The following is a 27,562-nucleotide window of genomic DNA, read 5'->3' on the forward strand; positions in this document are numbered from 1 at the left end:
CACAAGTAATTCAGTTATAGTTATGAGGTTGTATCGTAGTTTGGCATGTACATGCAAAGGACAATTTTTTTTAAAATGTGTTTTTAGATTTACCAGTACAGTTTTGGAATGTGCAAACTCAGCAAAGTTGAATTTGAACCTACATCCAAAGAAAATCCAGGAATTTCAAGCCACTAGTGTTACCTGCTTTGACAACTTAATTTGATAATTGGAAAATCACTTGTTACTTATAGCAAAGTGAGTCCATATGAAATGAGTTTTTTTTTTTTTTTTTTTTTTTATGAGGCCATAATGGCTTGAGAGGTCTGTAGAAAGCAGTGAACAACTTCAGCATTTGGAAAGAGCAAGCTGTATGTCTGTGTGGAATTTCTTCCAAGGAAGAAATTTAGTAATTGAAAATGTTAGTTGTGCATAGCAGGTGACCAAAAAAAAAATCCTGCAACTGAAAGTGCACTATTTCTTACATAAAATTTGCGGAGTTTATTGGGAATTATTACAAAGTAATATTATAGGGTGTATTTAAGATGACATTTAGAACATTGTATCTCTGTATTTATCAGCTTTATGTGGAGATGAGACATTTAGCTTGAGTGCTGCATGGTTGTACAGCTTTTAAAACCTGAGTAGAGCAAAGCTCCAAAGAATTACTAAAAGTTTTAAAAACTATTTTTGACCAGGTTTTTTCCTTGAGGTTTATGATATCAATGATCGGATAAACGGTACAACTTTATTCAGTTCTCTTTGGGATCTGTAAAGCTAATATAAAAATCCAGAATCTCATGTTTCTCTCTTTGCATTTTTTTTTTTTTAAATTTTAGATGACAAGTTATGATATATTTTTCTGTGATCGTCAAAATATTGTCTGTATGTGACAGTTGGTGAGGGGATCGCTGGGTGGAGTGTGACCAGGGTGATTGTTTCTGCGGTGACCAGTGGGAAATGTATTGCGTTGCCATTATTTGCATACTGTATCAGTGGTGAATAGCTGGATTGTCCCCCATTGTTGTCTTGTTCTAGCATTTATATAAAGAATGTTGGTACTATGCAGCACCCAGTCCCAGGGTGTAGCTTGCTTCCTTTGTGTTTGCTTATTGAGGCCTGCTGTTTTGCATTTCCCCATAAATATTTGAACTCTCATTATCATCTATTGGGGGGCAGTGTTTGGCTAAGGATGGGATGGCATTAGGAGGGAAAGTGCAGAAAAGTATGACTTTAGTGTTGCGTTATACTTGTGTGCTGTTGGCACATATAAATGCAGTGCCTTTGCTTTAGTGACCTGAAAGAAACCTCAGAACTATTCAAAGTTAACTATTTTAGGCTAGGTGGTGCAGCAGGTTTGTCCGGGGCCCGCTGTGTGGTGGGTCTGGGGTTTGAGTCCTGCTTGGGGTGCTTTATGGTGGACTGGCTTCCTGTCCTGGTTGTGTCCCCTCCAGCCTTGTGCCCTGTGTTACCGGGTTAGGCTCCGGTTTGCTGCGACCCCGCTCAGGACAAGCGGTTTCAGACACTGTCTGTATTTTAGGGTAATTTTCTTTAAGTTTCTTAGATGTGGTCTGTATGCATTGCAAGTTGCATCATCAGTAATAAATGAATTTGAAGCATAATCTTTACATTTTCAGGTCATCGATCAACAAGTTTGTGATGATTATAAGAAAATGTGTTTAGAAAAATCTTAGCAAATTAAAGATTTTTCCGCTTCAGACAAATGTAGATAAGTCACTGTTCGGTCGACATTGAACACTTGAACTTGTTGACATGTGCAGTAAATGTGAGTCTGTAAATGCAGACCAGTTTAAAGTCTGACTTTCAGTCTTTCAGTTGGCCTCCAAGGGAGGAAGAAGAGAACGGAATATCTGGTGTGTCATGGAGACCCTGTGACCCAGTCATTTTACTGTCTTGAGAATTTAGACTTCTGGTCAGTCCTTTTCCTCTTTCACATGCTGCATAACTACAGGTTGTGAGAAATGCATTCCAGTTTTGTAAGGTTTTAAGTAATCCACAGAGAGGTGCATTTAGCTTCAGAGTACTTGATGTGCAAATCACACTTCCATTTTGCCCACTGTAGAAGTTATTGTGCTTAAGGTTCAACCTTATGCTGCGGAGGTTTTACTTAATTAGCTCGACTGTGCGCTTTAGAATGCCCTTTTGCTGATATTTGTCTAAAATGACTCTTGAAAAATTTTGTCAAGCAGATGAATCTGAAAGAAGTTGAGGCCCATGTTTCCTTTCATGTTATGGTTATTCCAAAATGACCATGCTCAAGGTACTTACCCTTAATTGCTCCCGTGAAAAGTATACAGCTGTATAAATGGGTATATAATTCTATGTAGTTTCACATTGTGGGTTGCATTGGAGAAAAGGCTCAGCGAAGTAAATGTACATTTATATGACATGCATGTACTTTTCTTTTTTTTTTTTTTTTTTTATTATTTTATTTTAAAAAACACACACACCGTCTGAAACCGCTTGTCCTGAGCAGGACCCGGACCCTAACCCAGCAACACAGGGCATAAGGCTGGAGGGAAAGGAGACGCACCCCAGATGGGACGCCAGTCAGCCGCAAGGCACCCCAAGCAGGGCTCGAACCCCAGGCTTGTCAGAGAGCAGGATCCGACCAAACCGGCTGCGCTACCACACCCCCGTTTTAAAAACTGCATACTCAATATGTAAAACCAGTTTTCATTAAAAAATAGTACTGATTTTCTTGAACTCAAAAAGGACAAAATTCTTTTCAACTGTCTACCCTCCAATCCCTGTCAGCGAATCAGGTCTGAGCAAGAAAAAGGTGTTTATACAATTATTTGTGTGTGTACAAATGTAAGTTTTTAGAGATTTGTGATATAACTAGGAAGATAGAAACGGCTGGAGTTGTCTACATTCTGAAATAAAAACTGAAATCCATAGTAGAAATAATGATTTTTAAATAGAGCACAACAATCTCAGTAATTAAAATGGCACAGTGCAATGAGACAAATCATAACATGACAAGCATAAAATTCATACTTATCTGCTTTATATGACCAGGCTTCTGGTTGACTTCTCTAAAATAAGGGATTCAGCACAATCTGTGTCACTGACAAAATTAGTAGTTACTAAATACCTCTGATCAGTTCATTTGCACTGTTCAGTAATTTTAGCAATATTTACACTCCAATGTAGCAGAGCTTGAAAGCCTGTTCAGGTAAGTAAGAGTAAAACTACAAATAAAAATAAGATTGAGCAACTACTCTACATGTCCGCAGGCATTGCAGTTTGTGTGTTTATCTAGATGCATGTTTAAGGATCCTCTATGCACAGCTGACTTCCTGATTAAATTATTTGGCCTCATGGCTTTTCTCCCCCCCCTACCCCCAAGCAGTTGACAACTGAGGTATTGTGGCACTTGTGCCTGTCAGGCTGACAGTAACAAATGTGGAAAGATCCCGAGCTGGAGTGTGCCAGATCTCCTTGCTTTACCAGGCAGAGCAAAGAATAGGGAGGGGAAGAAAAAAGGGCATCTAAACATGTTTACACTGGCCAGGCTGGAGCTGCTCACCAGGAGGAGCTGGGGGAAAATGGGTCATTCAAGTCTCTGCTAGTTTTAGCAAGCTGGCAGTTCTTTGGCTGTGTGTCAGCTCAGAGCAAGCTCTTAATATTGCGCTGTCAAAACATTGTCTTTCCTTTAAAGTACTATTTTCACTGTAATTCTGATCTTGTTTCCCTTTTGTCCATGCCTGTTTTGAGGACAACATAGTCTCCTTGCATGGCTGCTGTGGTACATACCAACGCAACACAGTTTTAGGTTCATGTGCAGTTCTGTGCTTAACTAGGGGCTCTTGGCCTGTGGACCATGAACCCCTTAGGGTTACTTGGATGGACTTCAGGGGCTCCATGAAATACAAGCCTGCATTGAAAATAACACAAAGAAAACTCAGAATATTACTGTGGTGCCCTTTATTACATAATTCTCTGTAAAAGTGATTGAGATTCATTGTAATAAAATGAGTGAGGTGTTTTCTCAATTTCTTTATGGACATTTTTCTAGGATAGGTTCATAGCTTTCATCAGATTCCTACAAGGGCCTGTTGAGTAGAAAAGGTTAAGAAGCTTGGGGCTAGCCGGTTGTTTAGGATAGGTCATTCCTGATTTCACTGCTCCTTAATCGATCTGTAAATGCTAACCCTTTTAGCTCTAGAAGAGCATCAGTGTACTTGCTGTCCTGTGCTGGCTTCTTTATAAGGGTTTGTGTTATGGTTGTGTGGTCAAAATGAGTATTTGACAGAATCAAATGCTTATTAGAACATGTTTTAAGTTAATATCATTCATGTCAAATTCTTTAGCTGGGAGTTTCCCAATTGTAAAAGAGAAAGATTTAGTTTATGATGAATTAGTCAGTCACCTTTGTGGGCATTTTGAGGGGTATATTATATAATGTGTGAAAATTGTCAGCCATTGCATCAGTTTTCCTCTGTTTACTTTTAGCTTTAAGTATTTGTTTGTATAAATCTATAAAATGCAATACTAAAACTTAGTCAATTAGCTACGTCAACCATTGATTAAGGGTGACTGTTAAGGACCTGTCTGAGGCTGCTGAGAAGGCGAGTCAGTGGTTATGGTTGAGAAGAGAGCAGGGTAGTTGGGGTTACTGGTGAGAGGGAGGTGTGTAGTGGTTGTTAAAATTAATGGCAGGTGGCAAGTAATGGGAGGCATCTTTTGGTTTGCGTAGTAGTGCATTTATGGTTTTTGTTGGCATGTGTGGAGGTATGGTGTAATCTGGGGTGGTTTAAGTTTGTGAAGTTGGTTAATTTGCAGCATTTGATTGTATGTATGGAGGTGTGGTATTGCCTAATTAGGGTGGTTGAGTTGGTGGAATCGCTGCATTTGTTGAGGGTGAAGGGTATCTAACATGTATGGAGGAGGGTAAGTTAGGGATGCCAGACTCCACTGTTGAGCCTTTGAGGTGTCGTGGGCCTAATTCAACTAAACACCAATGAAGGGAGGTGCCCACTTGACAATGTCATTGCAGTCCTCATGTAGGCACCCTGTGGCTGATGTGGTGGTTGGGGGAGAGAATTAAGCCACTTGGTTTTGAGTCATGGAGATGCATGACGGCAATGCCGAATGTTTTATCTCTCTAGCTTCACGATTGGGCTGGATCCTTGTTACACCCCATGCATTTGCCTCAGTGGCTATACACAAGTCTTGTCCTGTGTATGTTGAGTGTTGCTCACCAAACCTAATGTACACGTTTTTAGTAATATCTAAAAACACTCCCCCAAAGCAATGGTTAAGAAGTTTTTCTCATTTATCAGAGTTCAGAAAAACTTCAGTAGGGTAAATTCAAAAGCATCAATTGACATTAGTACTGCATTTGTGTCCAAATTTCATAATGTACAAATTTATACTAGCAAGCTAATTGTAATTCTGCTAACTATACATTGTGATTGAGTCACTTATATTTTTGTATAGTCATTTCTTTTGGTTATGGAGTAAAACCATGTTTCATAAACTTCTGGTTTATTGTGTGCATGGTTATTTAAAATGATACTGTACTACATATTATTGTTAATGTTTTGCAACATTATGAGTAAAAGAAAATTAATTTTTTTTTTTTTTTTACTTTTTACCCCCCCCCCCCCTCTGCCAGTCTGGGTGTATTTTGTGATCAAAGTACTTCAGTAGATTTATGGCTCAGAGTGTTCTAGAAGAATGACAAGTCAGCGCTATGCTCTGTCAGGGGAGATACCACTGAGTGCAGAATCTCTCAGCTGCACACCAAAAGCAAGCTCCCCCTGTATTTTTAGGCTGCCAGTCTACTCTGGAGATTAATTTGAGTGTCATCATAGTGTAACTCTGTGAGACTCTAGGGAAACAGATTAAGGAGTGTTCTTCACAGATATGTGTTTGGCTCTTGTGTTAAAAAGGAATGTCTCCATGATGTTTGAGCAGGAAATACTGCTCAGTGCGTGTACAATTAGGGCAGAAAAGCGTGACCCTTTGAAAACTGGGTCTGCTGCATTACAGCACAAGAACCATGTAAATGACCTCATTAAGTCAGTTCATCTCTTTCGCTGCCGTAAGAATAATTGAATATTTTTTCCGCAAAGAATTATGAAATGGAGGTTTTGATTAGGAGGTATTGTGTTGTTTGTCAGCTCCATTGTAACGTCATGAATGACTTGCAAGTCGGTTTAATTTGTTTTTGCATTGCATTCAATGCAGAATGGTAATTTAGTGAATGTTTCTGGGGTTCACACTGTGTCAGCAGTAGTGTGTGATGTTTCATCCAAACCAAAATGAACAAACTGAAGAAAACAAGAATGTTGTCAAATCCCAAGAAGCATATGCATTTAGGCAAACGCTAATAAGGCTTTGCCCTATTTTGGACTGGTGTATCTTTTAATGTATCACTTTGTTTTGTACCAGTCAGGATAGTGTTTTGGAAATGCAACTAAATTTCACACATTTACTGATTTGTCATTTGTTTGCAAAGTATATACTCCACAATTCCACATTTTATGCAGTTTGAAATTATTTATATATTTTGTACATTGTAGCTGATTTTGCTCTTGAGCCATCATGGTGATGAGGTAATTTCCTTATTGCACATTCTGCACCATGTATTTCTGTAAACGTGTTCACATTCTGTCCAGTGATAGTGGTGCATATACTCTTTCTGACATAGTAGAAGAAAATGCCATTTCTTCTCCTTTGTCAAACTTCTCAGTCTCAAATTCTTTGTGTCCTTTGGTATGCTGTTCTTTGCCTTGCCTGCCAGATGTATTGCTGCGACAAAATTTCTTTAACAAATATAAATAGTGAAGAATATCTGCTGTACGGGTAAAAATACTTTCCTGTATACTGTAATACATTTGTAATCTTAAACTCCTCCCCATAAGTGATAAATTGCTGTTTTACATGAATACATTCTCTATGTACAGAAAAAATAATACACAGCAAAATGGCCACGTTCGTATAGTTTTGTTTCTTCAGATGACCGTTAAACATCTGGCAGAAGAGTATGAAGGGGAATTCTAGGCTTCAGGAAAATGAGTGCTTGAAGAAAGGTCAGGAAAACAATGTACCTTGGATATCTCTTTGACTTGAATGGTGCGATTACTGTGCGAAAAAAAAAAAAAAAAAAAAAGGGCAGGGGAACATTGTGTTTTTGTTGCATGATAGTGGCTTTATGGAAATGGGTGATACGTTTTAATAACAGAAACTGGCTTAATGGAGTTTATTCCTTAAGTTATGAAGTGTGCTCGTGTCATTTGATCAAGCTTCTGACTTTCAAATTGCATATGTATACCTGCTGCAGAAATGTTGCACTTTCCAGTATCTTGTAAACCCATTTTTGCATTGGCTCTTAAGCTCATTTTCATTCACACATGCCGTTACAGTATCAAGAATTTTTGACCACTGTGAACAGACTTTTTTTTTTAATCCTAAAAAATAAGGTTAAGATCTTCAAATCATCCACTGCAGATGGTTGCTGTGTTCATTTAAAAAGAGGACTCCATACTGAAGGTGAATGCATTGTGAGGGCATTGGTTTGAAGTATTCATCTTTACTTATGTGTGGAAGATAGTGTTGTATGGGAGTTTGAATCCATGGGGAGGAGGGAGTGGGGTGTGGTAGTGCAGCGTGTTTTGCTGGGCCCTATTCTGTGGTGGGTCTGGGGTTCGAGTCCTGTTTGGGGTGCCTTTCACCAGACTGACATCCCATCTGGGGTGTGTCCCCCCCCTCCTCAGCCTTGCGTCCTGTGTTGCCAGGTTAGGCTCCGGCTCGCCGCGACCCTGCTTGGGACAAGCAGTTGTAGGTCTGTGTGGCGGGAGGGGCGTGGGGAGTAAAAGGGTGTTTAAAATAACATAATGGTCATAGATGACGACATGGTTCAGACAAAGAACATCTGCAAGGATCACAGCTTTATCTGTCAAAGCATTGCTTTCTCACTTTGGGGTTCTTGAAGTGTGGTTTTTGACTTCATGGTTTTGCAAAACTGCATTTTAACACTCCAGTAACAGTTTGAAATATTTGACTAAAACTTTTCTGTTAGCACTAATCGGTAGACTTATGTAGTATTTGGTGTGTAAAATGCAAGTCGATATGTAATTGGTAGGGTGCCTCAACAGCAGCCTCGGCGGTAGGGCACTTTGGCTTGATGTAATGATCTTTAGTGTTGGGACATGGATAGGAAAATTCCAAAGTAATGGCTGTTGGAGCTGCATGAGTGCTGTTTGCATATCTTTTAGCGAAGACACCCCCCACCCATGTATTAATACATACTTTTAATGTATGTAGGAATACGTTAAATAAATGCCTCGAATGTAATTGTTTCCTTGCTAAAACAGGTGTTTAGCAAGTGAAGTATGGAATTCAGTATAAATTGTTTTGAGTAGTGTTTGTCAGGATTCAAAATTGTTCTGCTTTTTGAAAGTAGCTATGTGAAATTTACTAAGAGTACAGTTATAATGTTATTGTCCTGAAGAAAAAGTCAACAGGTCGTATGAGAATTTTGTACTAAGTTGTACGTAGATGCTGAGACGTCAGGGATCATAATTTAGAGCTTTTGCCTCACGCTTAAAGGACTGATGTTTGACTGCCAGTGTAATACTTTTGATCAAGGTGCTATGAATAGCTCCAGTAAGAATTGCCCATCATTGTAATGTGCTTGGAAGAAAAATGTCAGCTAAATAATTAAGTTTTTCATTTAATTTATTTTTCATGGAATAATTCTACTTCTTGGAATGTGTTTACTTCACATTCACATGTGACAGCGCTATTATTCTCCTGTCCTGCAGTACAGGAAGTAAAGATTTGTGGTAGGGTGCAGCCTACAGAAGGAGCATTTTGCTGTAGATGGAGTATGTAGCTTTGCATAAATTTGGAAGTAAAGCTAACCTTGGACTAAATTCTCTTGACAAAGATGTGTTGCGTTCAGCGGTAGGAAGTGATCTTGTTTTGCAACATTTTTTTTTTTGTCTTCTCTCTATGGATGGTGATGTGTAATTGGTGCGTGTTGACAGTTAGATTTCAAAACGAAAGTATTGCTAAATATTTATTGCGAGAAGTACTTATACATTTCAAATTGTGCAGATTCTGTTTGGAAATTCTTGTACATGCGATCCCTGGGCTGCGAACACCCAATTTACGTACAATCCGTAGTTACGAATCCCTTACTAAGTGGAAGTTTTTTTTTTTTTTTTTTTTTTTTTTTTTTTTTTGGGGTCACCCTTGGGTAACACTCTAATTTCATAATTAAGGCTATTATAGAAAAAATTCGAGTCGCATACAATAGTTTGTAATAACAAATGGGCTGTACTTTGCGACGTGCATCAAAATAGTTGTGCGTCTACAGCGGTTCGTCGGCTTGTGGGCGGTGCACATGAGCCCGAGGTAGTACAAAAGCTTCCTTGTTTTCAGTTGGAGCATGGTGCTATTAAGTGTGTGTTGTGTTATTGTATTTGGCTTTAATTTTTGACCCTCCTAACCATGGCACCAAAGTGTAAATGTGATTCAAGTGATGGTGATGCATTCAAGAAAAGGAAAACAATCACGATTGAAACTAAAGTGGAGATAATAAAGCGATCGGAAAAAGGTGAAATGCCAACGAACATTGGAAAAGCGAACTTTAATGTTTTGGACATGCGCGCACACACACACACGTACTTGCTCTTTCTTATGAATACTTTTCTTGTCACGACCATGCCCCGCACCTTCAACCAGCAGCTTCAGTTGGAGCACTTGGCTATTAAAGACACTTCTCAAGCTCTTCCCAGTTGTGGAATTTCACTCTGGACAACCTACCTCGCTTTGCTTTTCCAAGTCCTGTCCTTCATCATTCCCCAGTCCCACTCCATGTCTCTTTGGTAACGTCTGCCGCTTTTTTCCTCAACCACGATTTCAGATCCTCGCTTCTGTTCACTTCGCCTGTCCCTGACCAGAAGAACACATCTAGCCCTTTTGATTCTGGATAAACGATGCTGCACTTGGGTCTAGCCTCCTCCGTGTCCTCTGGTCATCATGGCATTAGTAACATTTATCTCTTTCTGTGTCTCTATAATTACATTTATTATCATTACATTGTATTATATTTATTACTGTATTAAAGATGTTTTAGTGTATCGGAAGTGTTTCTTTAATGTTTTTATGCATAGAAATGTATACGATATACTAAGTCAAACATTTGACAAACTGACGTTAGATAAAGGGGATGAGGGAGCAAAACCTTGATTTTTCCTCAGAAGTAAGATTAATTTTGATAATTTGTCTAAAATGTTGATTTGCCACACATCACCACTTGCCACATTTTAATTCATCATTTGTAAACATAATGCCTTGACAGGGCTTTGTTGGCTTTAAAGGATCTATTTTCTCTTCGTGGAGCATAATACATCCATCTTTCAGTCCTTGTTATATAATTTTAAGCTTAAGTGATAGTAAGTCCTCAAGCAGTGCATCATTTATTGTGATTTGAACTGGGCATTCAGGTGAAATTCCAATGAAGGCTGAGTAATTAAGAAGTCAGCTTGGACAATAGCCAGCACATCCAGTGGCCTGCAAGGGCCAACGCTGACTACCCCAACAGGAAACTTCAGAATGTCGTTCATGCGCTGGTTGAAGGGTCAGTGAACCCATGTCAAGCAAAAAATTCAAAAACTCATATTTGTTGTTAGAATGGCTCTATGACAGTTTTACTTGTCAAAACCGCTACACCAATTTTCTGGATCACCTCCAAAATGCTACCAGACTGGTAGCTTTGAACTGGTTAGTGCGTGTTTGTGCATGTATTTATTTTGTTAGGTTATTGCCATCTTGGTGGGCTGGAGAGTGGGACACTTGAGCTGAAATTCACACAATGAATTAAATTGTAAAATATCCATCTCGCAATGTGTACTGTACTACATGTATATAAATGTGCATGTAGGAGCATTGTTTGATTGTGGGTTCAGCATGGAAATGTCATCTGTATTTGGTTTTAAAGTGTTTAGATGTTGGCAATTTGTTTGGTATTCATCTTTCATTAGTAGTAAGTCAGAGAATTACTGGTTTTCAGTTATGCAAATTATCAGACATGATTGGCCTTGAATAATTCACACATTCATTTTAAAAATTATTTCCATTCTTTGATAACCCAGTCTGTTTATAAATGTGAAGTTGTACAGTCCTTCTAAATTTGATATTTATCTTAGTGGTATCTGCAGTGCTTAAAAGTAGAGGGTTTTTTTTTTTTCTTGCCTGCTTTTGTTGTCGTCTTAAATGTTCTGAGTTAGCGTTTGGCTCTGTAAAATGGTGTGTGTCTGTAGCCTTCCATTATCAGAACACTTGCAGTTGATTTATGCAATTGGTTTATCTTGTTGGGTCCATGTTTACTCTGTTTTGATGTGTATCTACAGAAAAGGCGAAACGAGTCTCGTCTTTCCTGCAGATAATGAGAATTATGCACCACAGTGTTTCCTATACTGCTTGGATTTGACAAGCTGGTGCCTTTGTTTTTAAAGGGCTTTTACCACTCAGTGTTAACTCTGCTCAGCATTTATGAAAGGTGCACAAATTAACCCAAATTTTTTTTGACTGTCTTTTGCAACCATTCAGTTAAGCCTGGTGAATTAAGACACAGAAGGCAATGGACACTTTGTCCCAGGACCAGGTGGACCAGTTCTTAAACCTCACTAGTAAATATGGAGCCCTTGAGAAATTGCATTAAGGAGCCTCAGTCAGTGTTTGGCTTCTTGATTGAAACACTCAAATGAGATGCTTTGTGTTTGCATCCAAGCTCTTTCATGCTGCATTTGTCTAAAGATGTCGTCTGCTCAGGCAAACCTGTGTGAGTGGTTGTGTGTGTTTGTTACAAAACAAGTGCGCCATTGTCCTCGGGGCTTTTTTTGTGCTTTCCCTCTCTGTGGGCCGCTTTGTGACTCAGCGTGTCCTTAATGAGAGAGCTGTTACAACTGTGGTGCTGCTCCTCATTAATGGCTCAGAAAATTTGACCACTCAGGCTCTTCTGCTCTTGCTGCAACTGCGAACAGAGCACTACAGCATGAACTGAAAGTCTGTCTTGTTGAGCCTATTTAGCTTTGCCTTCTAAGAGTTCTCTGAAATTTGTTGCAGTGTTTCTTTGTATATAAAATTGTTGTTGGGAGTCACCAAAGCCTTTCAGCTGGTTGAGTAAGACTTTTTTTCTCATAGCTATACAGTCAAGTTGCAACTTAGGCACGATATCACCCACCCAATCTGTGCATAAGTGCTAAGCATGTGCAAGTGGTTTGCTACTTTTAGAAGAAAAAAAAAAAAAAAAAAAAATTCTACCATAAGCTTGAGCTGATGCAAGTCTTTGCAAATAATAAAATGAGAAGCACATTGTAATTACTGAAAGTAAATGGTCAAAAATACTCTAGATGGGTCTTTGTATTATTCAAGAGGACATGTGAAGTGAGAGCGAAATCCTAGGTGAGTGTCTGGAAAATGTCATTAGTCACCTGACAATTGATGTGGTGAGCTCAGTTAGTGCGGTGTGTTCATGAGTGTTACTTGCAAATGAAAATCCATTTTGCATCTTTTTGCTTGGGAAAAACTGGGGTTGTCTGTGTAAAGCTGACACTAATTAAAATGTCTGCAAGATGCAACTTTATACTATGCATGTTCACCAAAATGTTTTCACATCCAAGAGTTTGCTCTAAACCTGGTTAAGTAGTTGTCAAATAGTTATATATGGGGAAGGAGCCTTGCTGCATTATCAAAGTGAAATACACTGAAGATCTCAGTTCCCTATTTTGAATGTTCACGCAAAGGTTGAAAACTGGAAACTTTTTTTTTTTTTGCTCACAGAATGAAGTCTTAAGGCACTGGTCATCCTAGGACATATTGGGAGTGAAGGGTTGAGATAGTGAAAATGCAGATGCAGTGGTCCAGTTCTGTTCTAGCTGTATAGTCTGTCTCCTGGCCTGGAGAAAGCTGATGAAACAGTTTTCAAAAAAAGACCGCGTTTTATGTTTGACCCCTGCTTGCACATATCAGAGAGTGATCTGACATGTTTTGGTCATTCAAATTGAATCCTCTTGTATCCCCTTTGCTACATGGTACAATATGGCTTTGTTCCTTTTTTTTTTTTATTTCACTGAATTTTTTAAATTTGTAGATCAAGCTCGCATATCAAACACCTATTTATACATTTTTTGATTTATGTCATGTTTTACAGTCTGGTATTTGGATTTTGTTGGTCTCAAAAGTTTATATTTTACCATCTAGTTTGACTGAAGAGTGCTCAAGGTGCTTGCAGTTTGACTGTCTTGTTTGGTCTGTTCCTAGCTACTGGAGCTTTTTTCCCCAATTCATTTAGCAGATGCTTTTTTTTTTTTGTGAAGCAATGCACAATTCAGGGAATACAGAACTTAATTTCACAGTAGATGAGAAACTTTAGATACAGACATGCAATTATTGAATCAGTTTATCCATGGATCTCTGGTGCACATCATTTGAGTAGCTGCCCCTTGAATTGAGTCGGATAAGGTGATCATGACAGATGGTGTGACGCACACTTATACAAATTTGTGTAGCTATTAGGAGATTCAGAAGAGGAGCCTTCTCAAATGTTGAAAAGCATTCAGCAATTCTGATAGCGAGAGGAGCTTGTTCGACCACCCTGGAGCCAAAACTTACTTTTCATTTTGAACCGCATATTAGTGGGTCCAGAAAGTGGCCTGAGGTGGAGTTTAGTATTCATGCTGGGGACGGAGAGTGATTAGGTCTTTGCGCTTTTATGTTCTTTGTGGCATGGGGGTCCAAAGAGAAACAATTTCGTTCTCCTGTACGTGCAACTCAACGTTTCGGTGGAATGACAAAGTTCACTCTGACTCTAGTTATTAGGGTGCTGATTCTTTGACTGTTCTGCAGAAGTCTTCAAGTTGATATGTGCAGCCACTGGAATGTTTGTAACCTTGTTCCTATAGAGCACAGTCTTGTTACTCCTGCCCTGGACATGTTGTCCACCTCAAGTGGAGCACAAGCTGCATTCAGCTGTCGGTGTCTCACAATGTATTTATCTGCCTTGCAGGGGGGTTCTCTGTGGTTTTCCTTGCTCGCACCCACAGTGGAGTTCGATGTGCTCTGAAGAGGATGTATGTGAATAACGTGCCTGACCTCAATGTCTGCAAGAGGGAAATCACAATCATGGTGAGTGTTTACACACTAGGCTGAAGGCATTCTCAACACCTTTTGTAGTTGCCACGCAGGTAATTGGTCCTCTTCTGCAACTTGTACTCCCCTCCCACACTTCTCATAAACCGTGTGACTCTGCTGTTGAGAGAGACATGGTTGCTTTGTAAGGCACCATTGCTGTTTCTCCAAAGCAGTGACCAAACACACAAACCAAAATAGCTAGTTTTCTGCCTGTCAGCTGTGATCAAGACATTCTTCATCATTCCTCTTCTAACTAGGAGTTTAGGAATAATGTGTAATTGTCTTTGTATTTTCAGGCTTGCTTTTTGGTTCCATCTAGAAGATGTCAGGTGAAGCACTTAACAGCATGCTTGTAAAAATGAGCTGTATTTAATTAGACTGGATTGTCTCGTCTCGAAACTAAGAGTTGATGTGTATGAGGAAATGTGTCTGAAATTGTTGAAGTTAAGAATTGGTTAATTTCACTTCCTTAGCTTCCAAAGTATTGAAACCTCCAGCAATGGCAAAGGCACCAGAGTTACTCAATACTTCCTTTTAATGCTGCTTCAGATGGCTTTTTGTAGCATCAAATGCCATTTTCAGCTTGAGCCATTTTTTGTGACAGTTTTTGACATTGTTTTTCTCAATTGCTTCCAAATGAACCGTTTTTTTGGAGGATCAACTTTTTTACTTCCTATAAAGCAGGTTTTTGGTTTTGTTGGACATAGTGTTGATTTCTCGTTCAGCTGTTTTTGCTTAAGTTTCAACATAGTGACAAACGGTACACCAAGAAATGGCAAATATAATCATGTATATAAGACCAGGGCAAAAGATTACACTGCTTAAGAAGCACACAGTCTGAAAAGGAGTGCAAACATTCCAGAATTCACAAGGGGAAAAATGTAAAATGCTTCGGTCATCCATATACTGCATTTACAGAAGGAACTTCACTTGTAAATTATAACAATGTAGTTCCTTGCAGAGTGTGTAAGAGTAATCCGTGTTGCTTATCTTAGTGAAAATTAGTTTTAATTGTCCTTTAACAAGAAGAAAGTAAAGCATGATAACGCAAGGTTTTTTCCCTGTCACATTCCCAGAATATTTTGAATATTGAATGAACTACAAGAGCAAGAATACTGTTCCTGTGAAGCTTAAAGCATTAAACACGGTTCTGTTTACATTTTAAATGCAACACTGTGCGGGTTATGTTTTATTCCGAGAATATTTAAGCATATTTAAATCAATTAGACATCTCCGAACAGGTGTGAATGGAAACTGTTTTATTATTAACAGTGATGTATCCCTTGTAATAGACTGTCATATCAGAAACAATGTAAGCAGGAGCATGTAAGCCATTGAAGTAGAAGGCAATTATTTGAGTCTACAAAACACAGGAAAGTCCAGAAAAAAGCAGAAGCCAAAAAATAAAATGGTGGGAGAATCAGCTTGATTTCGTTGCTGAAGTGTTTTTATTTATTTATTTTATTTATTTGCAGAAAGAGCTTTCTGATCATAAAAACATAGTAAGCTACCTGGATTCCATCATTACTACGGTGGCAGACAGTGTCTGGGAGGTCCTCATTCTCATGGAGTACTGCAAAGGTAAGCACTGCAATGCCAGATTCTTTTCGCACCATCTCCTACAAGCTCAACACCTTTCCTGGGGGAGAGCTTTTTGCGCACATGTTTCTGTTCCACCGGTCTGCTTAATAAGCTCCTGTTTACCTGTTGATTACGACCCAGGGGTAGTGCTGTTGTGAACTGTTCAACCTCCTTAACTAGGAATTCATCGGTTACATGCCCAGCTTTATCAGCATAGAATTATATTGCGTGAATAGAACTGCTTGTCAGTCTCATATGCAGTGTATCAGTGTTTCTAAAAAGTTGGGAAATTACAAAAAGCACAGCTATATATTGAGCATTTTTCTGTATCATTACGTAGTATGGACATATAGTATACAGTGCCTCACTAATTTTCTGTACTTCAGCGTTATCCATGCCTTTTCTGTTTATGAAGTTTTAATTCTATCCTTCAGAGCACTTTACCTATTTTCCCCTGTTTTTACAGCTGGTCAGGTGGTTAAACAGATGAACCAGCGTCTCCACACAGGATTCAGTGAGGTGGAAGTCCTGGCCATTTTCTGTGATACCTGTGAGGCTGTTGCCAGGCTACACCAGTGCAAAACCCCAGTCATTCATCGAGACTTAAAGGTACCAAAAATTAATTTCCATAGCAGTCATTCAGGAGTTTTGAGAAGATTATTGAGAAAAAAGCAGCACCAAAGAAAAGGATGCTCTGCTGGATGTGCTGCTTTCAATATATTGGAACCAGTAGAACTGTAGTCACACCGCAGACTCTTGGTTTTGTATTTCTGTCATTGGTGCAAGGCTTTTTGCAGCTGAGTGTGCAAGTAAGAGCTGAATTTAAAGTGATTCACAGCCCAGATGTTGTAATAAGCAATTGTGAAACAATTTTGACACACATACTAAACTTGCAGTTACCTGCAAGGCTGAATCTGTTTTGGGTTCATCTTTTGTATGAAACCTGGGAATTAAATGGTAGAAATGCAAACTAAATTTAATCTTTTGCTGCTGTTCAGTTTTTCAGTTTCTCCCTTACTAGAGATCTTGACCTCCACCATAATTTAACATCGCAGTTATTGCTCCTACTGTTATTAATAGAAACCACTATTACATAAACTAAGGAATTTGCCATATTTGTCAGGCTTTATTCCATGAAACTGCTTTGCACAACATAAACAGTGGAGTCACACTGAAAGCATGTGAGAATTATCGTACGGGGGCTGTCTCACTTGCTTATTTGTCTCAAGTACAGATTAAAACGATGGTAAATCCTCGATTTATGAACATGACAGGAACTGGGGATCTGTTTGTAGTTTGATTTGCTCAGATGTCTTTTTACTCTTGTTGGCAAACAGAGTGCAAATATAGTAGTATGGTAATTTATTCCGGTAGTTGAATGGTTCTTGTCAGAAGCATTTTCTCAGCTGTTCAGCTTGAAGTGTTTCTTTCATTTCCATAGTAATTTTCTTTAGTTTTTCACACTTTTAACACTAATAGTAGTCATACTGCATTGGTTACTAGACTCAAAGTAGCAAAAAAGAAATATGCAGCATTACTGGCAGTGCTAAATCACTAAAGCAGCAATGGTTGTTGGCTTCACTGGGGTACTGGAAATACTGTAAATGGCGAGAACACAAACAATGCTGATGTGACTGATCTTAATCTGTCTTTGCAGCAAACTGAACATACTGCTAAGTTTGCTTCTCAAATTAGTACAGGAAATGTTGATTAAAACAGCAGGTAGCTGAAATCAGAAGTTTTACTTAATGTTTGCTGTTTTATTGGGGTATGTTAATAGTTAAGACTAATTTACTCCTGCCTTAGAGGGTTGTTGTCCAGCAGGTTCTCCAACTCTGAGATTTTCAGAAAGGTGGTGATTACCCTCAGTGGAATCTGGTGGTTCATTGTTTTGCCCTGCAAGACCTCTGTTTAAGAACAGTCTTACTGGTCTAGGTCAGTGATCACCTAAGACCACACAGTGTGGCAATTTTACCCCCTCTCCCTCCTCAAACTGATAGCTTCATTATTGAGAGAGATTACAGTGATTACTGATTTAACCACTTAAAATGAAAAGTGCTCATGAAGGCTAGGTTGGTTGGTAACACAGCTATCTTAAATATGAAGGAAAAATAAAATTTAGAAACTTGAGTAACAGGGTGACTTTCTGAATTTTGCTTTTTTCATGAATGTTGAAGAGCTTTGCATTTTAATTCATGATGGTGCAGTGATTTATTTCACCTTTTGCAAGTGACTGGTTGTCTTCTGTAAGTACTGTTTTGCATTATAGGTAAGAACTGAAACATTTTCAAACTGCTACTTAAATCCACCAGGTGGAGAACATCCTACTGAATGACCAGGGACACTATGTCCTGTGTGACTTTGGGAGTGCCACACACAAAGTGCTGCTTCCGCACAAAGATGGAGTCACTACAGTAGAAGATGAAATCAAAAAGTAAGTATGTTGGAATTAATAGGCAAAATAGGGGAAATATTCCCTATTTTTCTTGAGTCCATTTTGTAATTGGACTTGTTCTATTTTTGATGTTTTTGGTTTTCATAGTGTGAGTTTATTTGAATCCGATCTTCTTACATTACAGCGAAGAGGAGTGTGCTTCTCAGTGCATTGAGCCCTAGCTCCCTCTTAGAATTACTCCAGAGCAACTTTTTGTTTTTCTTTAATATTTGATCAGAATTAACTTTTCAGAATCCATGAAGTAATTGACAAAACGTGGTCTTAATGCCTATAAATATTTTCCAGAATATTTTACAGGTTACGCTGTGTCATCCCACACACATTGCCGTTTGTTATGAATGAAGTCTTTGCTCATTCCACTTCCTTTGCAGGTACACCACGCTGTCATACCGCGCCCCTGAGATGGTTAATCTTTATGGAGGGAAGGCCATTACCACTAAGGCAGATATTTGGGTAAAGACTCCACAGTTTCTCTCCTTGACACTTGATGTTTGTGTTGACTTCTGCAGTGAGATCCTGTATGGCCGGTTTGGCTCCTCACAGCCCTCCCTGCCATTTGGATATAAGCAAAACTGGTTTTAGCTTCTGCCAAGAGCAGTAAGGTGATGTTATAGTTCATTGTTTACTTAATTCTTAGTGATACCAGGCTGTGTGGCGGAGGATGAAAATAAAGGTGCAATACTCATGAATTGAATAGTCTTATGTATTACCTCAGGCCAGTGGACTCTTAGTAAAATGTGTAATGATCAGAGTGTATAATGGTTCTGATGGCTGTAATAAGATGCCTCTGGGTGCTGTGAGAGCAGCATTTGTGGCATCTGCTCAAGAAGGCAGAGTAAAATGCACAAAGGTTGTTTCCTGCCTTGCTCAGCCATGAGAAGGGAAGCGGGGGCCTCCACAAGCATACTTCCCCTTCTCTCGTTCATGTCCTCTGAAGCTAATAGCGTGTCCTTTCAGCTTTGTTTGCATTGTGCCGTCACCCTGGCAGCGTGGAGGCAAAGGGGAAAACGCATTCTGCTCTCGCCTGAACCCTGAGTCTGTCAGAAACTTCCTATGAATCGTTGTAGGTCCTCCTCCTCCCCAAACCCACCCCCCCGCTTCCTTAAGTCTCCCACCAGACAGAAGAGAGTGAACACACTTCCTGAGCCATTTCCAACAACTGCAAAAATAATGTTTGTGGGGGATCAAAGCTTGTAAACGTGTGTTTGTTAGGCATACTTATACTGCTTGTGCTCTGAAGGACCAGAGTACTTTTTGAGATTCAAAATATGGAACTCTTTGTTTTTCAGGCACTTGGATGCTTGTTGTACAAGCTGTGTTTCTTCTCGCTTCCATTTGGGGAGAGTCAAGTTGCCATATGTGATGGAAACTTTATTATTCCAGATAATTCCAAATACTCCTCCAAGTTGCACTGCTTAATCAGTAAGTAGTTTTTGTTTCTGAAAAAATCATTAATGTTATTTTAAACGTTTTAAAGATTCAAAAACCTAATTCAGTACAGAACAATGTGGTATATTTTGGGTTTTTAATTGACCGCAGCTTGCTGTGGAGTAGTCAGTGAGGCTTATGCAGTAGCACCCTCAAGTGGCAAAGATTGAATTGTACATCTACCAAGAAACAATACAGATTGTTCCTGCTTTATGGCCCCTCTCATATACCTTGTTTCATATATATATATATATATGTCAATCAGAAGCTAAGGCTCCAAGCAAAAAGGTGAAAAGTTTAATACTGTCAGTAAATGTCACATTGGTCCAGGTTAATGACTTTCGGTTACTTGTGTGTAATATGTCCCTGCTACTCATTACTTTGGTATGCACAATACGTTTTTGCTTCATATTAATATTGAAGCAAGTACCCCTGGTATCACAGAATGATTAACTTTTAGAGAACTTACATAGAAGCAAAACTGTTTTTGACAAATAGATCAAAACATATCCAAAGACAATGTATCAGTTGCTCAGTTTTTGTTTGTACTTTCATTTAGTTTGTAAACAAGTCAATGATTTGCATGTAATTCTAACTTTTATGCTGTTTTTGTCTGAAAAGGATACATGCTTGAGCCCGACTTAGAAAAGAGACCTGACATTTACCAGGTCTCCTACTTTGCCTTCAAGTTGGCTGGAAAAGAGTGTCCTGTGCCAAACCTCTTTGTAAGTTTTACTCCTACATCCCTGTTCATTCATGTGACTGCCTTTTCAGTGGGTGGTTTATTCCAAAATCATGTGGAAAGAAGTGAATGAACTTCATTGTAAAATGAGGTGTCAGTGCTGTTTTTGTGTTTTTCTGCCTGGTGAAGAATTCTTCCCTGCCCACATCGCTTCCGGAGCCTCTTACTGCCAGTGAAGTTGCTGCTAAGAAAAGTATGACTAAAGCCAGGTAGGGGTTTGGCAAGGGTGTGTCTACATACTGTATATGTGTAGAAGACCTAAGTTCTTACATAATTTCTTACATTGTTTCTTCCCTTTTTCAAGACTTAATTGGAAATAGGTTTGTTTATATTCACAAGTGTACATTTAGATCAAATATTTTTTGAAATTTTTACTTAGGCCGCAGGCAGTGTAATTCTGGGGTACCTTAACGCTTACATTCCATAATTGTAATTGCAGGATAACTGACTCAGTTGGACCAACAGAAACATCAATCGCCCCACGACAGAGACCAAAGGCTGCAAACTCTAATGTTCTGCCCATTCACAACTCTGTAACTCCTGTGAAAATGAATGTTCCTTCTGAAACAGTTAGCAATGGACAAAAAGGTGAGAGGTGGCTGTGGTCGCAAAACCCTTTTCTAGCAAAGTGAGAGGGAATATCTTTGTGTTCCCACTCCAGCTCCTCAGGTTGCCTGTCAGCCATTTAAACAGTGTTGGAAATAGGCTGTTGTCATAAACAGCCATAAACAAGTTTAATATGTTATGCTTTTTGGTATGGCCATCTGAAGTCATTCATTTGGTGTTAATGAAGTTTTTGATCTCAGTGCAGTGAGGCTCTGTATTGTGATTCAGAGATCTTTTTTGTTTACCTCCTTAGGACCAGCTGCTGGGAATGAGCAGCCAGTTGCACAGACACAGGCCAGTAGTCAACAGCATCGCATCCTTCAGCAGATACAGCCAGGAGACCTGAGGCTTCAACAGTTGCAGCAGCAGCATCTCCATCCGCAGCCACCACAACCAAATCAGCAGCAGCTTCAGTACCTGCAGGTGAGCACAGTCTGTTTCCAGTTGAAATTTGTGTGGGTGGCACAGCGAGTAGTGCTGCTGTCTCTCAGCGCCTTGGTGGTGCGAGAGCATGTGAGTTTGATCCCCTCTCAGTCTTTGTGGAGTTTGTATGTTCTCCCCATGTCTGCGTGGGTTTCCTCCCACAGTCCAAAGACATGCTGTTCAGGTTCCCACATAGCGTGTGAGTGACAGAGAGTGTGTTCCACTGATGTATGGATGAGTGACCCAGTGTAAGTAGTGTATCTAGCAGTGTAAGTCACTGTGGTGAATAAGGTGTGTGGGCTGGTAACACTACACAGAGTTCATTGGAAGTTGCTTTTGAGAAAAGCGTCTGCTAAATAACATAAGTGTGGGATGATGGAGTGTCTGCAGAAGTAAAGTGCATGTTATCTTTATTTTTTGTTTGGAAGCCTTGGAACTTTTAAAATGTAATCTGACCTGAAACAGTCTCTCAAAACTAGTCTATTAATTTCTTGAAGAGTATTAGAAAAATGAACATGTTTAACATTTGATCTTATTAGTTTTGTGATTGACCAATAAATAATTTATTGAATATAATTTATGAATTTCTAATAGGATGAGTTTATTGTAGTTTTGTGAAAGAATATATTTTTATGGTTCCCTCATCTTTCAAGTAAATTGACTATGGTCTCATTTCAGCCATTTTTTTACTGTTACTTATTACTGGTAAACTGAATTGGTCTAGTTAACTTTCTCTTTTTGTATAGATCCTTGCTTAATGTCTTGAAAACCAAGAGGAAATGGGTTTCTTTCATTTATGTTCCCTTCATAAGCTGCTTTTTTAATTTTCTCAGTTTAAACCCAGATGCGCAAATCCACATCTAATAGTTATACATTTTGGACCCTAATATGTCAGAAATAGAGGGATTATGGCTTAGACTATGCTGGTTTCCATTTCCTCTGTGGTGCTCCAGACCAGTGTTGGCTCACAGTGTGCTCTCCCAAACTCTCCAGTACCACCAGGCCCTGCAGATGCAGCAGCAACAGCAGCACGTGCTCCACCAGCAGATGATGATGCAGCCCATGTATCAGCAGCAGGCACAATATGCAGCTATGGTAAGCAGCTGGCCACACAGCTAAATGCACACCCCTTTCCCTTTGTTTCCCTCTACAGCTTGAGTTTCAGCACACCATATTGACTTGTTTTTCCCTGTGATTTGCTGCACTGCTTTGGGGTGTACATTTGCAATGCTGACGGCTAGGGGGTGTTCGTGGCACACTGCAAAGAAACAACTTGGCAGGTGCGCTCATGCTCACACTCTTTTACGTGTTCATGTTTTGTTTTATGTTTAATGGCACGCTCTCACGTTCTGAAACCTTAAAGACGAGCTTGCCCTTTGCTGTGTGTGGCTTACATCTTTTAACTGTACATACGTTCCTAGTCAGCTCTGCATACTTCTGGGAAACAACCATGTCAGGGGGCTGTATGTTTTGCAGATGCAGTTGTGCTACTTTTCACTGTTTTACTGCCTCTTGGAAGCTCTGCAATTTCTTTTCAGGTACACCGTGTGAAATGTTATTGTCTGCTCCATGGGCTGTTTCCATGATTAAAAGTGTATTTTATAAATGACTTTTAACAGATTGGTCCACAATTTTAACTATCTGGTTTTCGTTCAAGCAGTTTTCTGAGGTATTAACATGCTTCCAGGCATTCTTTGTTCTGTTTGTAGTGTAAATATATTTTTATCAGAACTCATCAGTACGGTAATACATATCTAATTATACACTCAGCACACTAATGCAATGAAATGTTTAGCTCGTTTCCTCCTAACTGTTACCATCTGTTTAATTTCAGACGCAATCTGCTTCATTCAGAGCCCTCAAGGGACTGAATGGGGTGAAATTGACCAATTCTGTGTGTTAAATCTCAACATATGAAGCAGTTACACTGGGGAAATATGACTCCTGCTTTTCATTTCAATTTTCTTGTCCTTGTACTTAGTGTGGCTTGAAAAATGGTCAGTACTGTTGTAGTTGATAACTTCTGTTTTTATCTGTCAGTGCTATATAGCAGTCCGTTACTTGAGATGGTAGTATAACACCAAATGTAATGTTTGAAACTTAATTAGCAGTCTGTACAGTAAGTGGCCTCTTACACTAAAAATGCACCAGTGCCATATTTAACCTGACATTTTTTATGACACCAGAATGTTTTTCTATATTGGCTGTAGCGTAGTCTGTGTCTCTGAGGTTAAAGTAACCAGTCCAAACTGTGTTCCATATTGCAGGTCAGAGGATGGCAGTGTGGTACTGTCCTCTACTAACATGTTATGGCACAAACAACCATTCCATAGCATTTGATGTCATGCTTCTTATTCCAGCAAATAATTTCCCTCCATATGTCATCTTGGCTCATGTGCCTGCATCTGTTTGTGTGTGTGTGTGTGTGTGTGTGTGTGTGTGTGTGAGATGTGCACAGTGCTGTTGAGTCACTGTGACCTCCTTTAACAGATGCACCAGTACCAACAGGCCTTTGCGCAACAGCAGCTGCAGCCGCCACAGCATCTCAATCATCAGCAGGTTCCCTATCACACTTCCCCCCTGGAGTTCCAGGCTTCCCTTGGGACCTTTAACCCAGCTGGGATGGGTCACGTGGGACCCGCTGCTGTGGAAACTCCATTCACTAACACCAGGTAACATGGCTCCCCCCATCAACCACTCCACTTCCATACTGTAACCACTATCCTGTGTGTTTACTTAACAAATGACATTACAGCATTCACACACCTGTACTCCCTCACCCCCACTCTCCCCACCCAGCCAAACTCATGTGTTTCCTGTTCATGCACAGCTGTGGATACACTAGTTGATAGAGGTCCCCCTTGTTGGGAGACATCGTTTTAGTTTATGCTGTTCAGTAGGATTCACAGTGGGCTCTGCACTGTTTTTCTTTGCAGTAGAAACACCCTGTTGAATACGGAAGTGATTACCCCTCCTTCACAGAGCATCAGTAATCCCCCCGATATGTCAGGCTGGAATCCTTTTGGAGAGGATAACTTCTCCAAGCTGACGGAAGAGGAGTTGCTGGACAGAGAATTTGACCTCCTGAGAGCAAGCAAGTGTTGATTTGTTTTGTCTTCATTTTACCACTGCTTGTGCTTCTCACAAATTGAGATTTTAGATTTTTGTTGCTTTCATAACATGCACATTGTCATTTCACTGTTACCATGTGGTAACATCTTACTTTATCACTGGGCAGCCTTGGGTTTTTTTTTTTTTTTTTTAAAGGAAAAAAAAACACTTTATAAAGCATTTTTCCTACTTCTCACACACACACACACACACACACACACAAAACCACTGTTTGAAACTGCTTGTCCCAAGCGGGGTCGCGGTGAGCCAGAGCCTAACCTGGCAACACATGGGGTGTAAGGCTGGAAGGGGAGGGGACACACCCAGGATGGGACGTCAATCTGTTGCAAGGCACCCCAAGCGGGATTTGAACCCCGGACCTACCGGAGAGCAGGGCCCGGTCAAACCCACTGTGCCACCGTGCCCCCATTTTTCCTATTATGACTTCTGAAATGATTTGTCGTACAGAAAGTAAATATACCTTTGATGGAGGCCATAAAATAAACAGCAAAACCTTAAGTAGTTGTGAACAATAAGCATTTAGTAACTTATTTTAAGTGAAACTTTAGGAATAGGAATACTGAACAATTTCAAAGATGTAAAATAATAAGTTTTGACAAACTTTCGCTCATGGTCAGCTTCTTTCATAAGCAGTATAGAATCTCTTTTGCTGATGTAGGTATTGACTGTGGTATTTGTTTAATGCATAGGAAGTCAGTCTTTTAATTAACAGAAGTCAACCTAAGGAGCTTTGCCTGTAGTGCTGGTTTCATGAGTGTTCCAAACACCAAATCAAATAAGATGTCTGCAGCCCACAGGCGTTTTCATATGTGCTGGTTAGTTGCCACGTAATTGTAGTGGGGTGTTGGGGCTGCTTGACCAGTGCAGAGGCCTGATAGCAGCAGTGTCTCCCACAGCCTGATTAACAAAGGCTCCTTTCTCGATCCTCTAACAGAGAAGCCGGTGGGGAGAGCGGCCAGTGTAGACTCCAGTGTAGAGAGACAGCAACCCTCCCTGAAGCCTCTCCAGGAGGACCTTTTTGGCTCTGTGCCCTTTCTGTCCAACCCAGGCAAGTTTTAAGGACTATCTGAAGACCTACCACTAAAACCCCCATTCTTTTCTCAGTGCTTTGGCTTGCTTGTAGTCAGCTCAGATCTTTGAAGATTCTGGAGTAGAAAATCATGGTTAACCACATCTCTATAAAACACAAACACACACAGAGCTTACTCTAATGCTTTTGCTTTAATTGCTGCCATTTGACTGTTTGACTTGTGCTTGACAAGGTCTGAAACCAAACCTGTGCAGATACTGTAGCTGTGCCCCAAAGCTGCACATTGTCTGAATTGTACTTGGATTTCTCTGTACCCCATCTCAAAGATTTACCAAGTAGGCACTTAACATTGAGTAAATGCAATTTTCAGAATGTGTTGGGAGAATATACTAAAGTAACACTTAACGGGCAGTTGTTGATGCAACTTTTTTCATCTTATCATGGCAGCTTGCCTTTCTGCACATTCTCAGTTAAAATATAAAGCTGCAAAAAACATGCTTTGTGATCAAGTAGTTCTTACAATTACCAGTTAGCATTTTATAATTTGTAATCTATGTATAGAATGCAGAAAACATTTGAGACATTATAATGATGTGTAACAAACTGCATATAGCAACCCAGGATATTATCTGAATTATTTTAGTATTTAATTTTTAATATTAGAATAATCAGACTGTGGTTATCACAAACTGAAATGGTCCAGGTAATAAGAAATATGAGCTAGCTGCTATAATATGTGTTTCAAGTGTAAAGGCACAAATGTGAAATGAGCCATTGAACATGGTCAAAGTCAAGATTCACATTTATATTGTATCATTTACAGTTTATTCTTGCATTCTGAACTCATTTTTTCATTCTTAACTTTCACTCTGACACTCGAATGTTTATTTAAGCTTGCCAGGTTACAATGTGAATTTTTTTTACCCCAGGTCCAATCCCTTAACCACTACATCGTGTACTGTGCTTGGTGTTGCATGTGTTAAATATTCACTTAAGGGCCTTTACTGTGCTCCCTCAGTTTGGTACATTACTTAATCATAATGAACAACAGTATGTCCTGGGTTTGTCATCTGCCAAATGGAACAGTGTGCCTCCCAATCCTCTGAAAGGGAAATTCATTGTTCCTTAAGGGATCACATAGGTAGTTTGCTTTACTAGAGAGTATTCACTTACTTTTTAGGTACGTAACTTCAAGACCTTAAAGCTTTTTCAAACTGTTGTAACCACTTAAAACGTTGTGCTCCGGCAGAAGGGATAAAAACATCTGTATTGTTGACCCTTCTACTTCCTGGTTATTCTTTACTTTATTTCAACTAGAAGCAACAAAAGGAAAATTGTTACCTCCATGTCCCATAATGTTGTTTTCAATAGAATTTTGTCTGATCAGTAGAAACTTACACAGTTCAATCTAATGGTTGTTGTCACAGGTGTGGAGGATTTCAATCAATGGCATGCTTTGACTTCCTTTTAATGGACTGCAAAGGTTACTCAACACGGCACTACTTAGGAAGAACGTTTTTATTTTGCAGTACTAATTTAGTCATGGCAATTTCATAAACATTAACATATAAAAGGGCACGTGTTATACGTCTACGAGTTGCTCATCTAGTGCAAACACTCCAGTTACAGCCTGTGAACATAATTTGCCCATTTCCAGACCTGCCAGTGTGGAAGTCTGTGTCCTCATGCCTCATCCCCAGGGGATGTTGTAACAGCTGAGGTGAGCTTTTATTGATGTGAGTAAACCATTATTGGGTTTACTCTGCATAAACCCGATGGAACTTGCTTGCTGTGGCCAAAGATTGACTGGGCTTGATGCTCACAAGGATTGTTCTGCACAGGCTAACTTGAGAACATGGCTCTTCATTCTTGACCAGCCTTACTTTTTTATCCTATATTTTGAAATAAAGGGCTAAAGTAATTTACTGATTGTTGTTTCACGCATTCTAAAAATGACGTCAAGTTCAAGACTTTGATTGGAACTTTTACAGGACTTGAGCCAGAGTTTGTT

The 27,562-nt window shown here is 39.6% G+C and overlaps 1 protein-coding gene across 2 annotated transcripts in view; it reads left to right on the forward strand.

Moving 5' to 3' along the window:
* Positions 1-27,562, forward strand: part of bmp2k (BMP2 inducible kinase) — a 39,727-nt gene that overhangs the window by 3,980 nt on the left and 8,185 nt on the right. The window contains exons 2-15 of one of the 2 annotated variants that reach the window (XM_018759271.2): positions 14,030-14,148; positions 15,630-15,735; positions 16,202-16,344; positions 18,048-18,169; positions 18,562-18,643; positions 19,480-19,612; positions 20,240-20,343; positions 20,490-20,569; positions 20,800-20,948; positions 21,220-21,389; positions 22,383-22,484; positions 23,880-24,061; positions 24,326-24,483; positions 25,456-25,569. In XM_018759271.2, the coding sequence (XP_018614787.1) occupies positions 14,030-14,148; positions 15,630-15,735; positions 16,202-16,344; positions 18,048-18,169; positions 18,562-18,643; positions 19,480-19,612; positions 20,240-20,343; positions 20,490-20,569; positions 20,800-20,948; positions 21,220-21,389; positions 22,383-22,484; positions 23,880-24,061; positions 24,326-24,483; positions 25,456-25,569 (1,764 nt within the window). The remainder of the gene's footprint in view (positions 1-14,029; positions 14,149-15,629; positions 15,736-16,201; positions 16,345-18,047; positions 18,170-18,561; positions 18,644-19,479; positions 19,613-20,239; positions 20,344-20,489; positions 20,570-20,799; positions 20,949-21,219; positions 21,390-22,382; positions 22,485-23,879; positions 24,062-24,325; positions 24,484-25,455; positions 25,570-27,562) is intronic. The other variant, XM_018759272.2, reaches the window with a different exon arrangement.

This window comes from Scleropages formosus, chromosome 17, assembly GCF_900964775.1.
Source record: "Scleropages formosus chromosome 17, fSclFor1.1, whole genome shotgun sequence".
Classification (NCBI taxonomy): domain Eukaryota; kingdom Metazoa; phylum Chordata; class Actinopteri; order Osteoglossiformes; family Osteoglossidae; genus Scleropages; species Scleropages formosus.